The sequence below is a fragment of the Camelus dromedarius genome, chromosome 13, assembly GCF_036321535.1.
Source record: "Camelus dromedarius isolate mCamDro1 chromosome 13, mCamDro1.pat, whole genome shotgun sequence".
Lineage (NCBI taxonomy): Eukaryota > Metazoa > Chordata > Mammalia > Artiodactyla > Camelidae > Camelus > Camelus dromedarius.
This window is the reverse complement of record NC_087448.1, coordinates 69,958,441-69,977,393: the sequence shown is the minus strand read 5'-3', so window position 1 is coordinate 69,977,393 and position 18,953 is coordinate 69,958,441. Positions and strand designations below refer to the sequence as shown.

Below are 18,953 nucleotides of genomic sequence, written 5' to 3'. Positions count from 1 at the left end.
CCAATTTTTGGAGATTTTATGAGTAAAACTGCTGTCATCTTCTGTATGCAGGTTTTTGTGTGGACATGTTTTCAGCTCCTTTGGGTAAATACCAAGGAGTTTGACTGCTGGGTTGTATGGTAAGAGTGGGTTAGATTTGGTAAGAAACTGCCGAACTGTCTTCCCAAGTGGCTGCACCATTTTGCATTCCCACCAGCAGAGTGAGGGTCCCTGTTGCTGCACATCCTCCCCAGCACTTGGAGATGTCAGTGTTCTAGATTTTGGTGATTCTAGGAGTGTAGTTGTACCTCACTGCTGATTTAATCTGCATCTCCCTGAGGACAGATGAAGTGAGCATGTCTTCACGTGCGTATTTGCCATCTGCATGTCTTCTTTGATGAGATGTCCGTTAGGATCTTTGGCAAGGCTGAGGTGGGAACTCGAGAATCTGCCATTTCACCAAGCGCCCGAGGGTCCTGACACAGGTAGTTCAATGGCCCACGAGCTTCCATAGATGATCTGGAAGACAGTGTAGGACCTTGAAATAACAGTCCCACTTAAGATCTGAAATCTGTATCAGAAAGGTTTCAACCTCAGGCAATTCCAGAATCCTAGAGAGGCGGCGTGTTCATAGAGAGGAATACTGCACTTAGGAAACATTCTGCTATAGAAGATTTAGTGATCTGACGTTTGTCATGTATCATGTAAAAAAGGGGGTTCTGCATTTTTCTATAGTAATGGAAATTACTGATGGAATGTTTAAAAAAAGATTATCAAATAAATATTCCTGTCATTCCATATCTGCACATATTTATTTATACACATTTATATATGTATCCAGACAAAATGAATGAAAAATACCAAAATATTCAGTGATTATCACTACCTGACAGGTTTATGGATAACTACAAACTTTTCTTCTTTCACCTTGATATTTTCTTCTGAATTTTATGCAGTTAACACATTATTTTAATAAAAAATAAAAAATTTAAGGAAATAACTAATCACAAAGGAAGGTCTTGAAAGATCAATCCAACCAGAATCACTTCATTCGATAGATGAAGTCTTAGGAAAACATTACATTTGGTAGTTCTGTTTTTTTTTTTAAATCCATGTTTTCTCAGTTGGGTTATAAATAAACAGCATTCATACTCAGTGGACAATGGGAAAGCTGGCTGTCAGGTCCTCTTCTAGGCTGGGAGCTCCTTAAAGGCATTTCTGCCTGTGGGCGCTGACCCGACACCCGGCGTTTCGCATCTTGTGCTGGGGAACTAGCGAGGTCGGCACTGAGGCTGCAGGTCCAGCAGTGTGTGCCAGGCTGTGGGCCCGGAGGGAGGGCACCCCGAGCTGATCTGAAATCCTGGAGGGCCCAGGGCATCACAGGGCCGAGCAGGTCTGAAACCTAAGGGGTGAGACAAACTGCACTTGCTGATTTAGTAAACAGGTGGCTCTGCACCCAACCTGTTTAAGGCAGATAATGTTAATGTACGTGGGTCACAGTTTCAAGGGGGACATCTGAATATGCGTGTGTATTTATATTTACACACACACACATATATATGTATATATAAAGTATATATTCTAGAAAGAATAAGTGTTTTCTAAATGTCAAAACAAACAAACAAACAAAAACAATGAAGTGTTTCCAGGCAGCCTCTCTGGTTGGGGCAGCGCACCCTTGAGCCGGCAAACTCTCCTGGGTGAGGCCCTGCACTGGGGCCAGGTCTGGATCCGCTTGTGAGCTCAGTCCCTGAGCTGTGCTGACAAGGACTCCAGGAGAAGCCGCTATGGGCTGCCCCCTGCCAGGACCCCACTGGATCCCTGCAGCCCCACGAGGGTGAGGCCGCACCTCAGGGTCTCCGCACCTGAAAGAGAAGGGAAGGAGAGCAGCATTTACCTTGCGAGGATTTTGTGCCCCTCCCTGGAGGGGTGGATGTGAAGTGCTGAAGGTAGCACCTGGTCAGTTGTGTTAACGTTGCTGCTGCAGAAACATGGACACTCGTGAGCAGTGAATACTCCCGGGCCACTCCCACCATGAGGCTCATCCTTGAGGCTAACTGGCAGGTCCGAGCATCCAGTCCGGGTTCAGCTTTTCTCCCTCTTCTCGGTGTCACCCTCCCCTCCTTGGCAGGCTTCCCACGACGGTGGGAAGGGGCTTCGATGGTCCCAGGCAGCGCAGCAGGTGGGGTCAGGGAGAGCAGAGGCCCCCGGTCCTCCTAGCCAGGGGACAGGCCGAGGGCACGGCTCACGGGGCCACAGAAAGCTCAGTACTCAGGACAAAGCCAGCGTAAAAATAATGAGGAAGAACTGTGGGAAAGTGGCCATGTCAATCACTGCAAAATTGCCAGAAAAATTTTAAGTTTTCTGATGAAAAAGCAGAGGAACTACTCCTTCTGTTCTGCACAGCAGGAAGCTGCATTTCATTTAACAGGACACAAAAAGAAACTTTAAAGAAAGGACACAGCACAGCATCAAGGAGCCTGAAGGAGGCCTAGCCCACTGCAAAGTACCTCTACAGATTCCCTATTTTCTCAAAAACCCAGACTCTGGCATCACTGTCATTACTACCACTGTTGCTCCTGCTCTAATTATCTTCACAGCACCAAAGGGAAACAATTAAAAAGAGAGAGAATCAGAGTTTAACAATTGTCTAAATAAAATGAAATCTCAGCGGGTTAGAGTCAGGAGTTAAAACCTAGATGTTCTGAGTGCTGCTTTTTTGGTTTGTTTTTCATTTGTCTGTTTCCTTGGGCTTTCCTCTGTCTATGACATATTAGAGTCTAGGGTGAGTGGGTGGAAATGAGCCTGAGTATCTTCTGGAGCCAAGTAGCAGGGAAGCAGAGAGTTCTAGGGTCAAGTCAAAAAGACCTGGGATGGAGCTGGAAGCTTCCACTGGCCAAAGAAAGGACAATTTGAACAAAAATAAAGAAAGTGATTACACTGGATTGAAATACTTTAAAAATGTCAAAATCTAGGAATTCACAAGGACACTAAAACCGACGGCAACACCCTCTTTGGTCACCTTGGGAGAACGTGAGGGACCAACTTTTTATTTTGAAAATTGGTAAATAAAAGTAAGGAATTAAGTATTTATATTCTGCCTTTCCAACATGAACTGTGGTCCTGGGTAACCAGATAGTAGACGAGGGGAGGCTTCTGTTTACAAAGTTGTTCGGCTAATAAATGAGGAAAAAAAGATGGAATTAGAACATTACCATTGTGTCACCCTCGTCTGGGCTCTTGGCAAGAAGTATCAACAGCAAGTGTGAAAGCACACACCACTGCCACTTGTGAAGCACTCTTGCCAAAAGCTTCCAATCTAAACCTGATCTAGCATCTAAATCTAACTCCTGATTTACGGGAACACAGAGGACAGGACACCAGCTAAAGGACACTCAAACGGAGCTGCACTTGGTAAAGGCCAGAAGCGGGGAAACTACAGGACAGACAACCCACTTTCTTCATAAAAAAAACTGCAAGGAAAAAAGAGATGGAAGGTGAGCTTATGGTTTAAAGGAGAATTAAGTTTGTGAATTTTATGTTACATAAATAATACCTCAACCAAGCTGCTTTAAAAAGCTAATTAAGAGGCGTATCAACCAGGAGACATAGATCTTATTTGGATCCTGATAAAAAAACTGCACACACACACAAAAAGACAACTGGAAGTTTGAATGCTGACTGCCTGTTTGATAATACAAAGTAATTGATGTTTAAAAAATTTTAGGAGTAATAATGGTATCGTGGTTATGTGTTAAAAGAAGAATCTTATCTTTTAGTGATATATACTGAAATATTTACAGATGAAATAATATTGTTTCTGGGATTTGCTTCAAAATAATCTGGGAAGGGGAAAGTGAGTGAGGTATCACTGGAACCAGGCATGTTCCCCGTTGATAACTGTGGAAGGTGGGTGAGACAGACACCTGCAGTGTCACAGTAGCGCTCTCTACTTCTGCATATATTTGAAAATCTCCATGTTGAAAACTTTTTAAAAATTAGTATTTAAGTATGCAAGTATGTAAAAGAATACTTGTCCAAGTTTTTTAAAAATGTTAAAAAACTTAAAAACAACCTAATGCAGGTAATTTAATATTTTTGGTACATCCCTGGAATGGAATACTGTATTCCCATTACTAATGGAGATGTTTATATGTTGTAAATGATAAAAGCAGCTTATAAAGGCAATTTTAACTTAATTAAAATATTCTAGAAGTATTGTATGTTCAGTGCAAAAAGAAACTCAATACGGAGGCGTTAACTCCCCCTCCCCCATCTCCACTGACACTCAAATCCTCTCTCTTGTGTATTTTTTAACTTTTTATTGAAGTGTGGTTGATTTACAAGGTTAGTTTTAGGTGTACAGCAAAGCAATTCAGTTATATATATACATACACACATATATATTTTCAGATTCTTTTCCATTATATGTTGTTACAAGAAATTGAATATAGTTCCCTGTGCTATACAGTAGGACCTTGTTGTTTATTTTATATGTAGTAGTGTGTATCTGTTAATACTAAACTCCTAATTTATCCCTCCCCTACCCTTTCCCCTTTGGTAACCATAGTTTGTTTTCTATGTCCATGAGTCTAATTTTGGTTTGTAAATAAAATTTGTATTTCTTTGAAGATTCCACATAAAAATGGTATTATACGACATTCATCTTTGTCTGACTTTCCTCACTTAATATATAATCTCTAGGTCCATCCATGTTGCTGCAAATGGCATTATTTTATTCTTTTATCATGGCTAATATTCTATTGTTTATATATATCACATCTTCTTTATCCAATCATCTGTTGATGTTCTTAGCAATGATTTTTTTTTAATCTGACACCAAAACCAAAAAAAAAAAAAACCAAAACAGAACCAAAAATAAACAAGTGGGACTACATCAGACTTAAAAGCTTCTGTACAGCAAATGAAATCAGCAATAAAATGAAAAGGCAGCCTACTGAATGGGAGAAAATATTTGCAAATTGTATATATGAGAAGGGGTAAATAACCAAAATATATAAAGAACCCATACAACTCAGTAACAACAAAAACAGTCCAATCAAAAAATGGACAGAGGACCTGAATGGACGTTTTTCTAAAGAAGACAAACAGACAGACTAATAGGTGCATGAGAAGATGCTCAACATCATTAATCATCAGGGAAATGCAAATGAAAACCACAACGACATATCACCTCACACCTGTTAGAATGTCTTTTATCAAAAAGACCACAAATAACAAGTGTTGGTGAGGATATGGAGAAAATGGAACCCTTGTGTACTTTTGGTGGGAATGTAACTTGGTGCAGCCACTATGGAAAACAGCATGAAAGTTCTTCAAAAAATTAAGAACAGAGCTACCATATGATCCACCAATTCCATTTCTGAGTATTTACCCAAAAGAAAGTGAAAACACTAACTCAAAAAGCTATCGGTACCCCATGTTCACTGCAGCATTATTTACAATAGACAAAATATGGAAATAACCTAAGTGTCCACCACTGGACAAATGTACAAAGCTCAACTGTACATAAGAAACTACTACTTAGCCATAAAAAAGAATGAAATCTTGCCATTTGTGACAACATGGATGGACCGCGGGGGCATTATGTTAAGTGAAATAAGACAGAGAAAGACAAGTACCATATGATCTCTGTTATATGTGGAATCGTAAAACAAACAAAACCAAGCTCATAGATACAGAGAATAGACTGATAGTTACCAGAGGCAAGGGTGGAGGGGTTAGGAGTGGGAGAAATGGGTGAAGAGGGTCAAAAGGCTAAAAAAAATTTTAAAAAAACCAAAAAATAATACCCATAAATCACTTGATAAAATAGTAATGTTCAATATTCTTATATGGCATATATAAATACACAGACACACAGACACAAAACCCTTATTGGTGGAAATGTAAAATGGTGCAGGCAATAGGGAAAAGTGTTGTGGTCTCTCAAAAAATTAAAAATAGTATTACTATATGATCCAGCAATCCCACTTCTGGTATACATCCAAAATAACTGAAAGCAGGGTTTTGAACACACGTGTTCAGAGCAGCATGTTTCACAATAGGCAAGAGGTGGAAGCAGCCCAAGTGTCCACTGAGAGGTGAATAGGTAAAGAAAATGTGACACATACACACAACAGAACATTAATCAGGGGGAGGGTATAGCTCACTGGTAGAGTGCGTGCTTAGGAGTTAGCATGTACAAGGTCCTGGGTTCCATCCTCAGTACCTCCATTAAATAAATAAATAAATAAACTACCCCCCCCCCGAAAGAAAACACTGATCAGCCTTATAAAGGAAGGAAATCCTGTCACATGCTACAGTATGGATGAATCCTGAGAACAATATGCTCAGTGAAATAAGCCAGACACAAACAGACAAATACAGTGTGACTTCCCTTATATGAGGTACCCAGCATAGTTAAATTCACTTTTTAGACAGAAAGTAGAACGGTGGTTGCCAGGGGCTGGGTGTCAGGGAGGAGAGATGGGGAGTCCTTGATAAATGAGTATCAAGTTTCTGCCTGGCAAGGTGAAAAATCTCTGGAGAGCTGCTGTGAAACAATGTTAATATACTTAATGCTACTAAACTGACTAAACTGTTTAAAGCATACAGTTTAAAAGTTATCTACAATCTAATCATTTAAATGCTTAAAATAAGGGGTCACTTTAAAAAGCCAGAGATATTTCCACTCTTTGAAAAGCAAATGTGACCTGGCATTCTGTTCCACTGGCTTAAAATCTACAAGTGAGATGGTTCTGAGAACAACCTGAGAAAGGGACAAAAAGTGGATTCCTAAACCCCATACCTCAGAGCGTGTTTTAGTGGGAGCAGCCTTTAAACACGCTACCTCCCCATGCCCAGCTGTAACGTGAAGAATGGCTGGAGGTGACACTGCAAGACCGGTTAGGAGTGTCAGGACTGGTTCAGCGCAGCACTGCTTGTAGCGCTAATGCCAAGCAGGCATGTATGCTCATTTGTGAAAACACAGTTTTCAGGGTAATATAAAACCACCTGTCTTTTAAGTAATAAAGTAATAATTATATTGCCTGTAGGTTTAATTCTTCTAGAAATGGTTATGGAAATGCATATATTTTTCCCACTCTTGGCAACAAACAGATGCTTTACTGAGTGCTTACATACACTTTGTGAAACAGAACCCCATAAATCAATATGGGGCTTATTAATGCCATACACCTGGTCTCCCACAGATGCATCTGAAGGAAAAAGTAATTTGAAAAGCTTTAATAACTCCTTAGAGAGGTTCAAATTTATAATCCACAACTTTTATAAAAAGAGTCAGAAAATTCTATAACAAACATACTCCATTAAGTCTTTTCCAGAAACACATTTCATACATATTCAAGAATATCTGTTTTCCTGCCATGAGAAGCTGTCCTTCTTAATTTCAACAGCAGAAGCAGCCATGGAGCTGTAGTCACTAAGGAGTATTCTGTAAGACTTCATATTACTTTTTTCTGATTTTAATTAGGATAATTTACCTTTCCCTCAATTCAAAATGCCAGAACATGTTTTAAAAAAGAGAGAGAGCAAGAAAAGGTGAAGTAAAGAAAACTCGATGACCTATTTTTCACATACCTCAAATGTTCACTCTTAAAAAAACTTACTGTGGCAAAATATATATAACATTACATTTATGATTTTAACTATTTTTAGGTGTATAATTCAGTGACATTAAGTATATTCACATTGTTGTGCAACCATTATCACTATCCACTTCCAGAACTATTCATTGTCCCAAATAGAAACTCTGTACTCATTAAATAATAGCTCCCCATTCCCACCTCCCGCCAGGCCCAGCTAACCTCTATTCTGTGTTTTGTCCCTAGGAAGTTACGTATTAGACATGCCTCATAGAACTGGAACCATATAATACTCGCTCTTTTCTGTCTGGATAATGTCACTTGGCACAATGTTTTCAAGGCTCATCCCTGTGGTGGCAAGTATCAGTTCTTCACTTCTTTTTAAGGCTAAATCATATTCCATGGTATTTATAGCCATTCATCTGTCGACAGACACTTGGTTGTTTCCACTTTTTGACTACTGTGAACAATGCTGCTATGAACATTAGTGTTACCTGTTCCAATTCCTGCTTTCAGTTCTCTTGGGTATATACCTAGAAGTGTAATACTCATTTGTGCAAATGCTAAAGAGAAAGAGAAATGATGCCTATACTTACATAGTATAGTCTGTGCTCAGAGCTGGACCTGGAAGGCCAAGTTAGGTGGACTGAGGGATGCTGAAAAGCTACCTTAACTGTTCTAAAATGTAGCTTCAGTTCCATGGCCTCAAGGTATTGGGAAATTCTGTTTTGGTGAGACTGTTATTTGGAAAGGTCCAAAATGAGAGCTGAGAAAGAAACTAAAGGCCCCAATACCACCAATAAAAGGTGGTGAGGTTCTTCATTTTCACAGGTTCTATCTTTTCCCTTTAACTGATTGACGAGAGTGCCCTCATGTGTCTGTATTTTTATACTCCGGATGTTTTGAAAAATATTTAATGTTGGAATCACAGAATTGAGGAGGAAATTTAAATATCTTTAAAAAAACTGAATACTGAATACTAACTGCATGCAAGGGCCCATCCGTAAGCACGTGATACAAATCACATACACATAAGCGGATCTAAAATGTTTAGCTACAATGTAAAGAATAAAAAACCACACCCCTCTTAGTGAGAAAGAGTGCATTCCTAGCACCTCAGAAGCAACCAGGATGCCCTTCACACACTGCATCACCCCCTGACTCTCAGAGGGGACACTCTCCTGAATTTAGTGTTTCATCTCCTTGCTTCTCTTTGTAGTTTGAACATCTGTGTCTGTTTCCCCAAAAAGCATTTTTTTGGAGGGGGAGGGGAAAGTGGTTTCTATTTTTGAGCTCTTCATAAACTGAATCCTATTGTATGTATTGTTCTGTGACTTGCTTTTTAAAAAAATTCCACCTTTAAAAAAGCATGTTGACTCATTCATTTACTTTCAAGTCTTTTTAGTATCCTACTTTATGAATATTCTTTCGGTAGATATTCAGATTGTTTCCAGTTATTATGAATAAAGATGTTAGAACAGTGTTCAGTGTGTTGCCTGGTGCTCAGGCGTAACAGTATACTAACAGGGACAGGGTATACTAACAGGAGTGGAATACACATGTCCAATCTGGGAAATTCAAGCTGTTGCACGTAGTGTAGTTTGCTCACTCCTTAGTTAGTTCTTTTTGTTTTCCTTGCGGGGGAGGTAATTCGGTTTCTTTACCTTAGAGCAGGCACGGGGTGGGGGTGGGGGACCCAGGTGCCCGTGCGCGCTCAGCACGCGCTCTGCCGCGAGCTACCCAAGGCGGCTTGTGTCGGCTGCCGCGAGGCAGGACCCCGCTGGTCGGGCCCCTGGACACGGGGCAGCTTCCAGCTCTCCGTCCCCACGAGCCGTGCGGCCGAGCACATCCTCGCAGGGTGTCGGGCGTGCGTCCCCGGGGAGGGGGACCGGCAGCGCGAAGGCGGCCCGCACGACCGCCGCCAGCGTCCAGCGCCCGCACCTGCCCGCCCCCTCCCCGGCCCCGTGCCCGCCGTACGCCTCGCCGACGCCCCTCCCAACCCGGGGCGGACGTTCTCCCCTCCCCGCGACGCTGCCTGTTCCACTCTAATCTCGTCAGACTTTCCAGCCTTTTCTGCTTGGCGCCCGTCGGGTCACGCAGCCCTGGCCACCGGCCATGAAGGCAGCCCACTCCACTCCAGAACGCTCGCGCGCTCGCTTACCTTCCGCACCCCGCCGTCCGCGGTCCTCGGTTCCCTCCCTCAGCGCGCGAGCTCTCAGGCTGGCTACCGACGCCACCGCCTCGCAGCGACCCGCTTGCCGGCGCCCGCCTTTTTCTCCGCACGCAGCGCGCAGGCGCGCCCCGCGGGCTCCGTGCCGCCTAGTGCGCCTGCGCCGGGGACGCCCCGCCCCCACGCCGGTCTTCTATAAAATCTCGAGCCTCTCCTCGCGAGAACTGTGGTTCTCATGCTCGCGGCGGGGGTCGGAGGTCAGAGCGAGCGTCTCGCGGGCCGCAGAAGGAAGATGGCGGTGGAGTCGCGCGTTACCCAGGAGGAAATCAAGAAGGAGCCGGAGAAGCCCATCGATCGGGAGAAGGTGCGGGCTAGGAGAGGCGGAGGGGGCCTGGGGCGGGGGCGGCGGCGCTTCGCGGGGAAGGGAAGGGAGGGGCGGCCGCGCTCGCCGCCGCCTGACTCCCGCCGCCTCCCGCCCCGCAGACCTGCCCGCTGCTGCTGCGCGTGTTCACCACCAACAACGGCCGCCACCACCGCATGGACGAGTTCTCCCGCGGGAACGTGCCGTCCAGCGAGCTGCAGATCTACACCTGGTGAGGCGGGGCCGGGGCCGGGGCGGGCGGGAGTCCCTGGGCCGCTGAGGGCCCGTCCGCGCGTTTGCAGCCCCCCTTCCGCCGGGGCCTTTGGGCGCAGCTCGCGGGAAGTTAGCGGTCTCAGCTGGTCGGGGAGCGGGTGTTCGCTCCTCTTGGGGCGCTTCTACGTTTAGTGAGAAAACTCTGGGGTTGTAAGGAAGTGACCCGAGGTTCCTCGCTGTTCTGGCTGCTGGGTCGTTAAGACGCGGTGGCCGCCCCTGAGGGGCTCGTGGTCGAATATGTGGTGCTATTGAGTGAGGTTTGCCATCCGGAGAGCACGTCCACGTAGTACCAAGCCTTAGGTGCCACAGCATCACGAAAGCAAACCCCGGTGTTCTGATGTGGTGCTTAGTGGATAAGCTTTTGATGTGTTGCCTGAAGACCTGCGGTTGGGTGTTTCCCTGTTAAGTGGACCTTCCTTACCCCACGTCTGATTAGGACTGTTACATACAGCAAGCTGCATGTAAGTCCTTGGTTTGACATCATGGCTTTTTAGTAGCCTTAAAAGGTGTATGTTAAAAAATTTTTTATCTGTTATGTAAAGTATATGTGGCATGTGCCATTTTAACTGTTTAAGTGCACCACTTGGTGGCATTCAGTATATTCACATTGTGCAACCACTACCAATATCTGTTTCCAAAAGTTTTAAGTTCTCCCTAGAAGAAATTCTGTACCAGTAAGCAGTAACGGTGAGGATTCCTCCCTCCCCCCAGTCCTTGCTAGACACTACTCTGCTTTAGGTCTCTGAATTTGCCTGTTTTAGGCATTTCGTGTAAGTGGACTCATCAGATTCATCCTTTTGTGTCTGGCTTATTTCACTTACGTTTTTAAGGTTCATCCACGTTGTGGTATGTAACAGGACTTAATTCTTCCTTACGGCTGAGTAATATTTCATTGTCTGGTTATGCAGTTTTGTTTGTCCACTTGTCTGTTGATGGACATTGGAGGCTGTTTCCACCTTTCAGCTATTGTGAATCATGCTGCTGTGAACGTGGGTGCATAAGTATCTTTTGAGTATGTACCCAGAAATGAGATCGCTCGATTGTACATGGTCACTCCTGGGTTTTAAGTTTTTGAGGAACTGCTAAACTGTTCTACATACAGCCTTTTACATTCCTAAGAAGGGGTGTAATTTTAATTGTAAACCCAGTGTACTAGAATTCAGTTCTTTAAATATTGGAACCTCATTTCTCTCTTTGGAGGTACTTACTAAATTTCTGCATGTAGTAGTTTGAGTCTAGTTCAGTATTATTCCAGGATAACAGCTCAGGAAGCTTGATTTAGCTTGTAGGGAAGAGCTGTTACTAATAGATTGGTGATTAACTTGAACCTCTGTTCAGAGATTATGTCTTTATTTTCTCCATCAAATTAACACTTCCTGTTTGCCAGGTGCTTTGCTTAGACCCTAAGGGTATAAAGAAGGTACTGCCCCTCCCTAGAGTGAACTCAACCTGGGAGAGAAGGCAGATGAATAAATACTAAGTAAGACTTTGGGTGGAGATGGCAGGGTGGGATTGTTCCACGGACCTGTACTCTCAATCAGGAAAGAAATTACAAAAAGTCCTGTCCACAAACTGCGACCAAACAAGGAAAGACAACATTATATCATACCTCAAAATGGTGGCAGAGAAGACAGAGAGACAACGTGGTCACGGAGGGGTAGCTCAGCCTGCCGCCACTCCCGAAGCTCTAACGAGGGGAGACTGGTTAACAGCCTTGGGAACTCACCATTTGCAGAAGGAGACTTAGGGGCAGCCCGAAGACAAGTCGACGGAAAGGAGTGGCGTCCACAGGAGCACAGCAGAAGCTTGCTGAGTTTGCCAGAGTCCAGAGTGCTGTGCGGAGCTGGGGGAGCACCCACAGGCACGCCGCAGGAGCAGGTATATCCTGCGCTTGGGTGGGCGCTAAGCAGGTTGTTTATTGGAAGAGAATTATCTAGGTGACTGTAACAGGGTTCAACCAGAAAAACAGACCAGTAGGAGATATATATGAAGAGATTTATTACAGAAAATTGATTTACACAATTGTAGGGACGGCCTAGGCACCTAAGACCTCAGCTGTGGGGCAGGCCACCAGGAAGGGCAGTCCAGAACTCTCCAGCATAAGCTGCTGAAATTTGTTCAGGGAAGTCTTGAAAGTGCGTCTTTTCCACTGATTGAGGCCCACTCAGATTGAGATTTACGCAGATTATCTAGGATAATCTCCTTTAAAAATCTTGTGTAGACTTTAATCCTATCTACCTGACACAACACCTATGAACTGGGCTGTGCTTCTCAAAATTGGCACATAAAGTTAACCCTCATGGTCACCCAGCAAAGACTTCAACCCGGGGGAGTCTTACGTTCGTCATGCTTGAGGCTCGTGGTTGGAGAGCAACATTCCCAACCATTGGTCTGGGAAGACAGTCCTCAGCCATGTCAGAACTGATAACAGGGTGTGACCACACTCCTCAAGCAGACACTCTGGAGAATGTTGCTAGGAAGGAAGAATCCTTTCTGGCACACGTCGTAAGTGCATACTGTGTACCAGGGAATAACTGATAACAGAGTAAACGTCAGCGTATCAGGCAGAAGAAACACTGAGGTGAACTGAAGGCAACATACAAAGATTTGAATAATGAGAGGTTGGACTGAAGCTGTGATGGTGGGATGGAGAAAGTACAGATCTGATCTGCCTTTAGAGGTTAGAGACAGCGGGCTGCAGACGGGCGACTGGCGGGTGGTGGTGGCTTTGGTGGTGAAACGGGGCACACTGGGGGGCACTGCTGAGCTCTGTTGCAGGCATGGAGGCGGCGGTGGTGGAGAGCAGAGACGCCGTGGTCATCACGGGTGGTTTCACTCGTGCAGTTGGAGCCGAGGTTCTGCTTGAATGTGACGAGGTGGAGAGGTGTCAGTGGGTGCGGAGGTGAAGCTGAGCGGTGTCTTGGATGCTGGATTCCCTGCTCTGTGCTACACAGTAGAGCTCTCCCATCTTCACAGGCGCCCTGCCTCCGTGTGTCACCACACAGCACGTCAGGCGGCGGTGCTTCAAGTTCCAAGTCCCCCCTTTCATATTCCCAGTTATCATGAAAGAAAAACAGTACAGGAACTTAGACTAGTTTGCTGTGTTTCCAGGACGCTTATATTTTGGAAGATTTTTCCAGACTGTGCCGTATTAGCTCAAGGGACTATACTGAGTTCTGAGTCAGATGGACACTGTCAGCGCAGGAATATATGTTGAGAGGAGGCCAAGCTTAGTGTAGAGTTCCATGTGTTTCATTGATTTTGACTCCGTCTATTGTAAAACTCATCAGTCAATCTTCGAAAGGAAAACACTGCACATCTTTATGAAAATGCTTTTCTATCACACTGATTCTGAGATGCATTCCAATTTCAGAGATGCTAAAATGTGGGGAAAGTATGTGTCTTAGAAATAATGAAGAACAACTATTTTAAGAACTTGGATTAATTTGGACTAGTAGGCCAGTAAGATGTTACATAGCAGCAAAAGACAGCATGCCTAATTCTGAAGTCCCTTCAGCATACTAGCAGTCTGACCTTAATTCATCAAGTTTTGGACACTGAGGATGGTCAGGGGAATATCTGGGGGCAGGCAGTGTTACTAGGTGCCTCAGAATTTACTCAACTGTAGACGTTTCTAACGTAAGTTGTAATTGAGACACGTTGTGTGTCAGTATCCTTGTCGTATTATTGCTGATTAACCTTATGTTAATAATACAATGTCTTTTTTTTTAAAAATATTCAGGATGGACGCAACCTTGAAAGAACTGACTAGTTTAGTGAAAGAAGTCTACCCAGAGGCTAGGAAGAAGGGCACACACTTCAATTTTGCAATTGTTTTCACGGATCTTAAAAGGCCCGGGTATAGGTAGGTGGCTTCATTTCTAATTCCTGCAGTGACCTCTTTGGTTTGGGCATGTTTTACCGGTTAGATAACCCCTCTTATTGAACCTCCTCAATGGGCGGGAGGACCCTGGACTGTCTTGATGCCTGCTTGGGGTTAGTGCGGTCCTGACAGCACAGCTCCGGAGCAGCCCGGCCCACGTGCACTTGGCAGCGCTTAGGTTTCAGTGACTGTCCTCCGCTAACCGCTGGCCTCTTCCCCGCAGAGTCAAGGAGATCGGCAGCACCATGTCTGGGAGGAAGGGGACGGATGACTCCATGACCCTGCAGTCACAGAAGTTCCAAATAGGAGACTACTTGGACATAGCGATCACCCCCCCAAATCGGGCACCACCTCCTTCGGGACGCATGCGACCATATTAAATTTTATTTGCTATTTCTTGAATTTATTTTTCATTCAGTTATGTAAAATAAACTGCTTTCTCCTCCCCCCTTATTGCCATTAAGCCTTTAAACTAAACAAATTGTAATGCATCTATTTAGCAATTAGACTTGGCTTTGCTATGGTATGAATGTTAATAGGAAGTCCTTATGTTTCAAGTTCTGTAAAATATGAAGAAAAGTGCTCTTAGCATTCTATGTAAAACTGTATTGTTAAATATATGTTGCAGTCAACTTGAGTGTGAAAATTCTAGGGCCTGGGGCAGGGTTGAACTCTGTTGGGGCTTTCCTGAGTAATGGAGTTGGGTGTGTTTAAGCCCAGGTGGGCAGAACAAGGACACCATGGGGGTCCGTCATCGCGGGAGCCTGGAGTCGGGAAGGGGAGCCGTGGGGAGAGATGGGCCCGCCTGAACCACGGGACAGTGTCTGCCAGTTAGAGGCAAGGAGAACCGGTGCCACAGTGACGCCTTTTCATGTTCTAAGAATGGGGAGAAAAGGGCACTTTGAGGGCAGGACTCATGTAGAGGAACAAGGGTTAGCACAGACTGACGTGAGGGCGGAGGGTTGCCTGGAGACGAAGGGGGGGGCACAAAAGGGGACTCTTAGGGCCAGGGAGCAGGTCGGGGTGAGAGTGGGGTGCCCATACCCTGTCAGGAGCCTTGAGGGGTGGGGCGTACCTGAGGTCTGACCTGGGAGGCAGAGTGTGGACTGGTTCAAACCAGTTGGGCTGGACATTTATATCTGGTTGCAGCAGTAGCCACCTCGGACAAGTTACTTGAGTCTTTGTTTTTTTTTTTAGTTTGTAAAATGGAGGAAACAGCCCGTAGGATTGCGACAAATGTTTGCTAAGGGGGTAGAATAGTGCCTGTCACGTAGGGAACAAATGTTAGTCCCAAGCTGGACTTCAGTCAGGGCGGCCTGGCTCCCGCGGCAGGTGCAGCCTTGCTGTGCAGTGTGTAACAGTGCAGTGTGTAAGAGCACGTAGGAACTGCTGTAACAGCGCAGTGTGTAACAGTGCAGTGCGACGATCTCAGTCACCTTTAGTTCAGTACAGTAGGACATTTTGAAAACGTGTATTCCAAAATGAAAAATATGTACTAGCAAATATCCTAGCAAAGGAAAATTAAAGTAATTTGATGCTGTTTTAAAATCTAGTGATTATGGAATTGGGGGTCCCTGTGCAGTCAGCAGATGGCAGAGAGGAGCCTGGCTCCCAGCTCTGGCACCTGTCTCCCCTGCAGTTTGCCTCAAACCTTAGTTCATAAAATTCACTTAAACGTGTTTTTTTTTGAAGAGGAGCTGTGATTACCTTCCTATTTGTGGAGAAGATGTACAGTGCAGATCAGGAAGGCAGGAACTCAGAAAAGGACTTTCTCGGCCAACTTTTCATGATGGTGTGAACTCCTACGCTGGGGGCTCTCTTATAATGCCAGGTTATTCTCCCACTAGTTCAATATAAAGTGGTTTATTTGCTTGGTTCCAACAAGGAATTCTATTTTTTTAAGGTAAAACGGGTACATAACAACGTATTAGTTTCAGGTGCACAGAATAAACCGACTACAAATTGACTACCACAGTAAGTCCAGTTAGCACCTGCCACCGGACAGTTGAACCCCTTCACCCTTCTTGTCCCCCCAAACTCCCCTCCCCTTTAATAACCACCAGTCTGTCCTCTGTATCTGTGAGTTTGGTTTGGCTTTGTTTTTTCAGATTCTACATATAAGGGAGAAAATGTGGTATTTGCCTAATTTTCATGTAACATAATGCACTCAAGGTCCATCCATATTGTTGCTAATGGCAAGATTTCTTTCTTTTTTAATGGCTGAATATTCCATCGTGTGTGTCTCACAGCGTGTTTATCCATTCACCCCCCCCCATGGACACTTAAGGCTGTTTACATCATGGCTGTTGTAAACAATATCGTAGTGAATGTGGGGTTGCAGACAGCTCTTCTCCACATCCTCACCAACACCTACCTGTGGTCTTTAATGGCAGCCCACCTGACATGCGGGTGGTGGTATCTCTGGTTTTGACGTGAATTTCCCTGATGAGTGATGTTGAGCGCCTTTTCATGTATCTGCTGGCATCTCTATGTCCCGACATGGAATTTTTCCTTTAAAGATCGCAAACTTCACCAAAAGCAGTTTATCACTGCATAGAGAGCTACAAAGCAAAACACTTGTCCTTGGTCCTCACGTACCTCTCTGGCTGTGGCCAGCATGGCTTTGGGTGAGTAACCGACTGTGCTCAGGCAGAGACCGGTCCCCGTGGCAGCACCAGCTCGGCTCATCACGCAGCACCTCCCACCTGGAGTGGGAGCCGGGGCACGTGCACCGCACATTCTCACCGTGCGGGGACTTGGCATTTTCAGTTACTCAGCAGGTCCTCGACAGGGGGTCAGTTAAGATCAGTTAATTTTTACACCCAGAGTAGCCGTCAGCGCAGGTGATGTTTCAGGCATTAGCTTTGTGTGTGTGTGTGTGCGTCTAAGGGGCAGGTGCGAAGGGGAGAGAAAGCAGGCAAACTGTCCGGCTAGGCTAGGCTTAAAGTTCTCTTAAGATTTCAACTGTTCTTCTTAAATAGAGCTGAACTCAGCCCACCTTTTTCTATTCAAACACAAATTCCAAACTTGGTTTTTGTGAAACTGAGAAGGCAGCACACAAACTGAGCTGCTAATTACAGAGTGCTGAGCTGTGCGGAGCCCCGCCCGGGCTGATGGCATCTAACCTTCACCACTGAGGTTCAGTGACCGCGGTCTCCCCTCAAGGTGAAACTGAGACCCGCTGTGAGTAACCGCCCACAGCAGCTGTGAACCTAGGTGCACAGCCAACAATAGATGAGTTGAAACAGCTGTTTCCAAAAATAGTGCCTTTTGTCCTCAGCTCACTGCAAGCTGGCTCCCACCCAGCTACACTGGTCCTTGCCCCGTAAAGTTGTCCTCTGCGTTGTACGTTTTTGCCAAGGTACAGTCATCGTCTTTGCGGCCTCACCTCCGTCTCCTGCCCGGACCTATGTGCCCAGCGCGCCGGCAGAACGCCTCAGTGCTGTCCGTAACGTCAGCTCCGCCAAGCCCAGAGGAGACGCCGTCTTCCTACCTCTTGGGCTCTCAGCAGCACTGATGGGATCGGTCACTCCTTGAAGCATCCTCTGCCTGCTTCACTGGCGTCTTTTCAGTCTTCTCTGCCAGATTCGTCTGCCTCTTTCCACCTGCTGAAACGAGAACTCCAGGATTCAGGCCTCGGCACACCCTGAATGGACTCGCTCCCTCCACCAACCTCGCCAGCCCTGTGGACCTGCGGACACAGAACGACGGTAAACAGTGGACAAGGCTGCCACAAACACAAGGTGGACCAGGGCTTACCTTGAAAAATGAAGTATCTCAAATTTTACGTGAAATTTAGCAAAAAATAATTATAACTGCATAGTAATTCCTAGAACAAAGAGGAAGTTGTTCTGTTTTAGTGCCGATTTTCTGACAAAGTGAAGAGAGCACATGACTCTCAGGGCACAATGTGAAAGGGCGATCTCATGCGTCAGCTTCTCCGAAGCTGAGCCACGGGAGCCCCTCGTCACCTGTTTCTGCTCATGTCTCTAACTGTCTCCTCGACACGCCAGGTCCCCCTTCCGCACTGGCCGTAATGTGGTCTGCCAACAGTGCTGTCACGAGTGTCACCAGGGAAAACCACTCTGCAGCTGCGCGGAGATCGGGAGGCCGCCAGGCTCGACGGGCAGGGCTGCCAGAAGCGAGGGGCCGGCTCTGGAGGCCACAGAGCAGAGAGGGTCCTGCGGGACCTTGTTGGGCCTCTGGACTGGAGGGGTCACAGCCACGTGCTGGGGAGAGGGGTTTGAGAGGACAGAACAGACACAGCGTGGGCCCGACTCCGAGTGTCTGAGGCCTGTTACAGTGCCGTTCCCTAGGCCTGTGAGTCCCTCTTTCCCTAGAGTAATCGAAGCTGTCACCTGTGAACAGCACTGTCTTGAAAGAGCACTGCTGAAATGGGAGGAAGAGACCTGGAGACAGTCACGAGAGGAGACGAGGGCAGGGCAAGGGGCTGGCTCCAGCCACGCGACAGGCATCCAGCCTGAGGACTGACGGCGGCCACATCTGAGCAGCAGACGGTAACAGTGAGATTTTAAAGACTGTTTGTCCTGCTTCCTAATATCACTTATATCATTCTGGTCCATTAGACAAGGGAAATGTGAGATCAGTGAAACAGTAATGACCTTTCAGAACTGAGTAACTGAGCTACACACTGACAACTGGGGTTAAACGCAACCAAAC

The 18,953-nt window shown here is 45.7% G+C and overlaps 1 protein-coding gene and 1 long non-coding RNA gene across 2 annotated transcripts; one reads left to right on the top strand and one right to left on the bottom strand.

Annotated features, from left to right (window-relative positions):
* Nucleotides 1-772: 772 nt before the first annotated feature.
* On the bottom strand, nt 773-9,932 carry LOC105096399 (uncharacterized). The gene is made up of 2 exons (XR_010383716.1): nt 9,748-9,932; nt 773-1,844 (listed from the first exon to the last, which is right to left on the bottom strand). It is a non-coding gene; the product is annotated as an uncharacterized LOC105096399 (long non-coding RNA).
* Nucleotides 9,933-9,959: 27 nt separating this feature from the next.
* SAP18 (Sin3A associated protein 18) lies at nt 9,960-14,905 on the top strand. Its single transcript, XM_031465728.2, has 4 exons — nt 9,960-10,120; nt 10,240-10,349; nt 14,133-14,255; nt 14,497-14,905. The coding sequence occupies exons 1-4, from the start codon at nt 9,992-9,994 to the stop codon at nt 14,651-14,653; spliced, it is 519 nt and encodes a 172-aa protein (XP_031321588.1). The 5' UTR covers nt 9,960-9,991; the 3' UTR covers nt 14,654-14,905.
* The last annotated feature ends 4,048 nt before the right edge of the window (nt 14,906-18,953 follow it).